The sequence below is a fragment of the Temnothorax curvispinosus genome, unplaced genomic scaffold (assembly GCF_003070985.1).
Source record: "Temnothorax curvispinosus isolate PA1 unplaced genomic scaffold, ASM307098v1 QBEX01002090.1, whole genome shotgun sequence".
Taxonomy (NCBI): domain Eukaryota; kingdom Metazoa; phylum Arthropoda; class Insecta; order Hymenoptera; family Formicidae; genus Temnothorax; species Temnothorax curvispinosus.
The window spans coordinates 1910-9168 of record NW_020211870.1 but is presented as its reverse complement, the minus strand read 5'-3'; the positions used below and the strand labels follow the sequence as shown (position 1 = coordinate 9168).

The 7259-nt window shown below is 35.3% G+C and overlaps 1 protein-coding gene across 6 annotated transcripts; it reads left to right on the top strand.

The window, feature by feature from the left end:
* Positions 1–1141: 1141 nt before the first annotated feature.
* Positions 1142–6558, top strand: LOC112468813. 6 transcript variants are annotated; one of them, XM_025038167.1, is made up of 16 exons: positions 1142–1310; positions 2320–2618; positions 2700–2875; positions 2953–3052; positions 3141–3242; positions 3317–3489; positions 3571–3670; positions 3760–3861; positions 3941–4107; positions 4187–4283; positions 4353–4475; positions 4557–4729; positions 4802–4937; positions 5563–5685; positions 5769–5962; positions 6045–6558. In XM_025038167.1, exons 2-16 carry the CDS (start codon positions 2444–2446, stop codon positions 6171–6173), a joined length of 2070 nt encoding a protein of 689 aa, XP_024893935.1. In that variant the 5' UTR covers positions 1142–1310; positions 2320–2443; the 3' UTR covers positions 6174–6558. The 6 variants fall into 6 exon arrangements, with proteins under 6 accessions (XP_024893935.1, XP_024893932.1, XP_024893933.1 ...); XM_025038164.1 differs by having other exon boundaries at positions 1697–2618; XM_025038165.1 differs by lacking the exon at positions 1142–1310 and adding an exon at positions 1345–1777.
* The last annotated feature ends 701 nt before the right edge of the window (positions 6559–7259 follow it).

Sequence of the window (7259 nt, the reverse complement as noted above, 5' to 3'; positions counted from 1 at the left end):
CGGCCAATAAAGTTTTTGGAGAGGGCAATTGGAGTCATACTGTTGTCTATGTATGGAATCTATCTCGATATAGTTGCTTAACGCACACTCCAGGATAGAATGAACGGCGGCGAGCATTATGCGCAACTTACCGCGGCTCGTGTTTATCCTGTTCACCGGTACGGTGACTGCGATTTTCTGCATGCTGTTACTGTCCTCGGGTTTTCTTGCCGCCGACAAAAGGCCTTTCGCATCGCGGAAAGAACAGATGTCTATAAGAGAGGAAAAAGAAGAAAAAAAAGAAAATAGAAAATCCGTTGTTGCTCCTGCACTACTTAAGGCGCAACAGCAGTTCGCAATTTAAGGACGGTACATTTGGATGCGCACCTCCTGGGGAGAGGTTTCACCGACAAGCAGGTAAAATGTCGCATCACCTTGATATTCAGTCCTTTATCCTTTTCGGATAAAGGACTGAATATCAAGGTTCCTTTATCCTTTCCAAATTAATGTCGAATGTTTCGTCCTTATTTCAAATTACCTTATTTTAGATTAACGTTTATTATTTTTAACGAGAATAACGATCAATTTTTATTGTTTGAGGCTTTTTACCAAAGTTATATAGATATACTAAATTTGCTAATTGTAACTCGCATTACCACAAACTTTTGGGACATTATGTAAAAAAAGTACGTCATAAAGCACTATGGGGAATCTACGTTGATATAGAATAAAATTGCGCAAAAAGGATCGACAATGATGATATAAATTTTATTCGCCACGGAAATTTAAATAAAACGTGTGATTATTGCAGGAACGTGCATTTCGTCAACTGTTATTATACTTTCGAGATTGTTTCTGTGGACATTCGGTCGAACTCAAGGTTCACGTTTCCGTCCTAAGGCCTGTTCGTTTTAGGTGAACTTCTTGCACGGTTCGAAATTTTCTCTTTTTCTCTCTAACGTGAAAAAAAAGAGAGGAAAGACGAGCCGTGCAAGAAGTTCAGCTAAAACTAATAGGCCTCTAGAGGAAAAGTTACGTGACCGCGGATCCCTATGTATCTTTTTCCCTAGTGTGGAAACGTGAAAAGTGAAAAGTTTTATGTGACTATCTCTTTCTATTCAACACCAATAGAAAGAGGTAGTTACATGAAACTTTACACTTCTCACGTTTCCGTCCTTATAGAGGAAAAATTACGTGATTGACCACCTGCGTCATATTTACGTTCGATCCCGGCGACGATGGATGTCAAGTTACATGGATAAGCACATGGCAAATAAAAAAGAAGACATCTTGCTCGATTTCCTGAATCTTTATTCTTGGGAGGCTTTGCAGTAAGCGACACAAGTCGACACAAGTTTCGTTTTGTCTTTGTTGCTCACTGCCAAAAAAGAAAGATAGAACGACGTTTGTGTCGACTTGTGTCGCTTGCTGGAAAGCTCCCTCTGCTCATTGTAGTTAATCTCGAATGTTGGTCAGACGTGAAAAGTAAACTAAGGCGTAGAAAGTTCTTTGCGATAACGTCTTTTTTTATACATGTAGATTTGTTAATATATTCAGTTGCAAAATATAAATTATTGCGATTTTAAACATATGAGATGTTAGATATATTTTTCGTTTTTCATTTGCGCGTTTTAAAACATATTGAAATATATCATTTCGTGAAAACTTGTGGAATATTGAATGATTAGATAATAAAATTATAAATCGCCTTGTGTAGGGCAAAACTAAGGGACATATTCCTGAAAACATTAACATCACATTACGTGCTTTGCGCAGATATACAGAAAGCACAGAAAAGGTGCGTAAAGCAAGTAACGATATCGTTAACGTTTACAGCATAGGCTCGATCTTATAAGTATCTTAAGTCCATTTTTGCATATATAGACGAATTTTAATCTGAGTTTAACTTCCTTTTTATCTATTTCTAATTCAAAGCATCGACGATATTACGTCAAATATATTCCTCATTACATTACAACTGTTACAAACATCTAAAGAAGGTGCAATTGAACGCTATTGAATTTAATAAATGCGTGATCCAGATACATTAACGTAAAAGAATACAAAAGAATTAGTCAATCAAACGTTCTCATGTAAAGAATGCCATGGAGCCACGTTCTGTGCATATTGTAATATTTATATCATGGTTCAGCGTATTAAGGCAAGAGTAATCGATTTTTGTCTACAGGACTATTTCTTTCGAGCCTTCTGGTTTCAGGATGGCATTCTCTTTATCGAGATCTTTCAACCGCGATCGGTTGATTCGTTTTTGGCATGAATATTTGACGTGTATCGAAATCGTGTGTAATCTCACAGATCTTAGCTTTTGTGGTTTTTTAGCGTCAAATGGAAAAAAATCTATCTTTCGGCCACGCAAAGATAAAATGTAAAGATATGGATGTCTTCGCCCATCTAATAGATATATAAACGTCTAATAAACAACAAGTTCGCTGTAAAACAAGCCATGGCAAAGAATGCGCACAAGCTTGAGAAGGCAATACCCTGTTGTTCAGTAGTGGAACCACTGGAACCTCGTGATTTAATCTCATTGTCAGCAGAACGTCGCAATTTAATCTCAGCAGCCAATAAGGTTTTTGGAGAGGGAAAATGGAGTCATACTGTTGTCAAACAAACATTACGTATATTTGTCATTAGTTGAATAAATTCTCAGAAGTATGAATAGTCAAGCCTATAAAAATAAGCTCGCGAATTTGTTGCAGATTTCGACCATGTACATTCCACTGTTGGAATTGACGGGGAGAGACGATCTAAATACCGTTTTCGCTGCGTCAGTTATGTTAAGGTCCAGCTTGAGAATGGAGACTGTTACGAGGACGATGGTTCTTACATTGCAGAGGAATCTACAAAAAACTTGTCTACACAAAAAGTCAGAATTGTATGCGTCAGTCACTTGGAAAAAAAGCAATGTATTTTATACTTCGGTTAAATGATTGGGATTTTTTGTTTGTGCAGGGTTCTGTTGAAAATGCCTTAAAAAAAATTCTCTTGTCATTTGGAGACAAAATTGAAAGAGAGCTGGAACAGCTGCAAAGACAGATTAGTTTTGAACAAGGTAACTATATACAAAGATGTGGTACAGTTATTGGGTAAGCAGATTTCAGAAAAATTAAATGTTTCAATGAACACGTTCGATACCGCAGAATCGACGGATTTAGCAACAAATTTTGTTGATTTAATCTCAGCGGCCAATAAAGTTTTTGGAGAGGGAAAATGGAATCATACTGTGGTCAGCCAAACTCTAAGTAAATTTATCATTATCTGAAATTCTCATAAGTGTTAATAGGTCTATAAAAATAAGCTCGCGTATTTATTATAGATTTCGATGCTTGTTTTGATGTTGACATAAGAATCGGTGCTCCAAATGTATATCGTGCTGGCTGCGTCAGTTTTGTTAAGATCCAGCTTGAGAACGGAAACTTTCACGAGGATGTTGGTTATTACAACGCAGAAGAATTTACAAAAGGCTTGTCAATACAAAATGCCAGAATTGTATGCGTCTCTCATTTGAGAAGAATAAGCAAAGTGTATTTTATATTTGAGTTGAATAATTAAGCATTTTTGTTTGCGCAGGGTTCTGCTGTAAATGCCTTAAAAAGAGTTCTCCTGTCGTTTGGAGACAAAGTAGAAAGAGAGCTGCAACAGCTACGAAGACAGATTAGTTCTGAACAAGGTAACTATATACAAAGATGTGGTACAGTTATTGGGTAAAACAGATTTCAGAAAAATTAAATGTTTCAATGAACACGTTCGATACCGCAGAATCGACGAATTTAGCAACGAATTTCCCTGATTTAATCTCAGCGGTCAATAAAGTTTTTGGAGAGGGCAAATGGAATCATACTGTAGTCAGCCAAACCTTAGGTACATCTGTCATTAGCTAAATAAAGCTATCATAAGTGTGAATAGTCAGATCTATAAAAATAAGCTTGCAAATTTATAGATTTCAAGGACAAGTATTACGGTACTTTAAATGCTCCATATGTATATCGTACTGGCTGCGTCAGTTTTGTTAAGGTCCAGCTTGAGAATGGAAACTTTCACGAGGATATTGGTTATTACAACGCAGAGGAATTTACACAAGGCTTGTCGATACATAGTGCCAGAATTGTATGCGTCAGTCACTTGGAAAAAATAAACAGTGTGTTTTATATTTTGGTTGAACAATTAAGCATTTTTGTTTGCGTAGGGTTCTGCTGTAAACGCCTTAAAAAGAGTTCTCCTGTCGTTTGGAGACAAAGTGGAAAGAGAGCGGAAACTACGAAGACAGATTGGTTCTGAACAAGGTAACTATATACAAAGAGATGTGGTGCAGTCATTGGGTAAGCAGATTTCAGAAAAATTAAATGCTTCAGTTAACACGTTCGGTACCGCAGAACCGACGGATTTAGCAACGAATTTTCCTGATTTAATCTCAGCGGCCAATAAAGTTTTTGGAGAGGGCAAATGGAATCATACTGTAGTCAGCCAAACCTTAGGTACATCTGTCATTAGCTGAATAAATTCTCATAAGTGTTAATAGTCAGGTTTATAAAAATAAGCTCGTGAATTTTTTACAGAGTTCGATTATACAGAGATAAATTGCCGTGCTATAAATGCTTCACATGTATATCGTACTGGCTGCGTCAGTTTTGTTAAGGTCCAGCTTGAGAATGAAAACTTTCACGAGGATGTTGGTTATTTCAACGCAGAAGAAGCTATAAGAGGCTTGTCGATACATCGTGCCAGAATTGTATGCGTCAGAAAAAATAAACAGTGCATTTTATACTATGGCTGACCGATTAAGACATTTTTGTTTGCGCAGGGTTCTGCTGTAAATGGCTTAAAAAGAGTTCTCCTGTCGTTTGGAGAAAAAATTGAAATAGAGCTGCAACAGCTGCAAAGACAGGTTATTCTTAAACAAGTTAGCGACATTATAAGAGATGTGACACAGTGGTTGGGTAAGTAGACTTCAGAAAAATCGAATTTTGAGAGACGCGGTAGTGTCTTGTGCCAAATCTAAGCGCAGCGAGACACTGACTTTGTATCTATACGCAAGTTGAGTTGAGAGACTTTAGCGTCTCTATGTCAACGTCTCTATATGTTAACTGATATTAAAGGCTGATGGCAGCCATAGAGGAAACATTATGTGATCGACCCCCTGATTCCTTTCTTTCCTTCACTATGTTCCCTATCACTTTTCTGTTTTCCCTACATATATAGCCCTTTGTAGAAAAAGTATCTCGGATAACATATTTCTGTCCTTCGTTCTTGGCTTTAGCTTTCTAATGGGAATGCTTTATTATATAAGGAGCTTAACGAGAAAACGTATGCGAGAAAGCGAAAAACGATTTTAACATTTTAAAATTATGAAATGTTGAACAGCCTTTATTATTTACGTAAACATTTTTCTTATGGAAATTAACATCATTTATGTTGCAATGCATAATTATTATATATGTTGATGGAATGTATTAAAACAATTTTGTACAACAGTTTTTCAATGTATAATTGTTTTTTATACTGGCGTGTGCACTCGGTGACTTTTTACATTTTCTTAAAAAGTTAATTTTTTAATAACTTCAGTTAACACGGTTGCTACCACAGAACCGATGGATTTAATAGCGGAACTTCCTGATTTAATCTCAGTGGCCAATAAAGTTTTTGGTGAGGGTAACTGGCGTCATACTGTTGTCAAACAAACATTAGGTATATCTGTGTGATTAGCTGAATAAATTCTTATGAGTGTTAATAGTCAGATCTGTAAAAATAAGCTCGCGAATTTGTTACAGATTTCAACTATGAAGTTTTCAATGATGAAGGTTTCGATATATTTCACGATGAGATAAGTGCTCGAAATAAATACGTTGCTGGTTGCGTCAGTTACGTTAAGGTCCAGTTTAAGAATGAAAATTTTCACGTGGATGTTGGTTATTGCAGCACAAAGGAACCTACACGAGGCTTGGCAAAACTTAATGCCAAAATTGTATACGTCAATCACTTGAAAAAATATATAAACAGTGTATTTTATATTTTAATTGAACTATTGGGGCTTTTTGTTTGCGCAGGGTTCTGCTATAAATGCCTTGAAAAGAGTTCTTATGTCCTTTGGAGAACAATTTGAAAGAGAGCTGCAACATCTGCAGAGACAGATTAGTCCTGAACAAACTGACGACGTGCAAAGAGATGTGGCATAATCATTGGATAAGCAGATTTCAGAAAAATCAAATGTGTTTCAGGTAACACATTCGGTTCTGCAATGTGGTTGGGAAATCAATAATAACGGACGTTTTAAAGTATTTGATGTGAGGCATGTTAACGAGTATTTACCACTTCGATTTGTTTCTATCAATAAACTTGCTTTAAACGATAATTCAAATCTGTTAATTACAGTTTATAGGAAATAGGTACAGAAGTATGAGTCTATCCTGTGGACAATTTTCAAAAAAAGCTTTTCTTAAAATATTTTATGTTTAATTTTTCTCTTAATTGTTCAATTGTTCAATACTCTAGAAAAATCTGCCTTTTCTTTTAATAATTTTATATGATATATGTTTGTTTATACAATATAAATGAAGTGTGTTAAGCATATTTTAAAGAAATTGATTTTAAAGAAAACTTACTGTAATTCTAAATAGTTTTAAGAACTTAAAGAAATTACAAATTTTTGAAGATTGAGTTATTGCAGTTTTATTATAAATGTTGTCTATCTTTAAATCGTTCTCAGCTTCTCCGTTATAATGAAACTTTTAATGCATAAGCGATATTTGATTATATATAGGTAACTCTTAAATAACACGATTAATTGGTTTCGTGTTGTTGAAAATTGTGCAGTGTTCAAGACGCCAGATCTATATAAAATTGGGCATTTAGTTTTAAGGGATTATTTAAAAGAGACTTTAAAAAATAGCCTAACGTTATTACAAATTTTTAGTCCTATAAAAAGGACGTTAATTGAAGAGATAGTGTAAATAAATTATTTTTTACTTTGGTTGTTCGAGACGCGTGTAATTCAGGTATCGAACTATGTTATTCGTAGGTCACCTGTACCTACTTAGATCCTACCCTAGTATCCATCATGAACGATACAATTATTGTGACTAATCCATTGTCATCTGTAAAGGAGTTTAAAGATTTGTTGAGTCCTCGCCAAATAAAACAAATTTTATAAGTGAATAAAAGTCGAAACCAGGTAACAGTGAAAATTTGTTAGTCGTTATTAAATTATTCCTGCGCAAGAATGTGTTTTATTTTTAAAACCCTGACTGTCTTAATCCTCTGCA

Excerpts from the sequence above, each read along its gene's own strand:
- LOC112468813 (XM_025038167.1), top strand. The coding sequence starts at position 2,444 with ATGGCAAAGAATGCGCACAAGCTTGAGAAGGCAATACCCTGTTGTTCA. Across the intron at positions 4,476-4,556 it reads TGTAGTCAGCCAAACCTTAG|AGTTCGATTATACAGAGATA; the intron begins GTACATCTGTCA and ends AATTTTTTACAG. Across the intron at positions 4,730-4,801 it reads CGATACATCGTGCCAGAATT|GGTTCTGCTGTAAATGGCTT; the intron begins GTATGCGTCAGA and ends TTGTTTGCGCAG.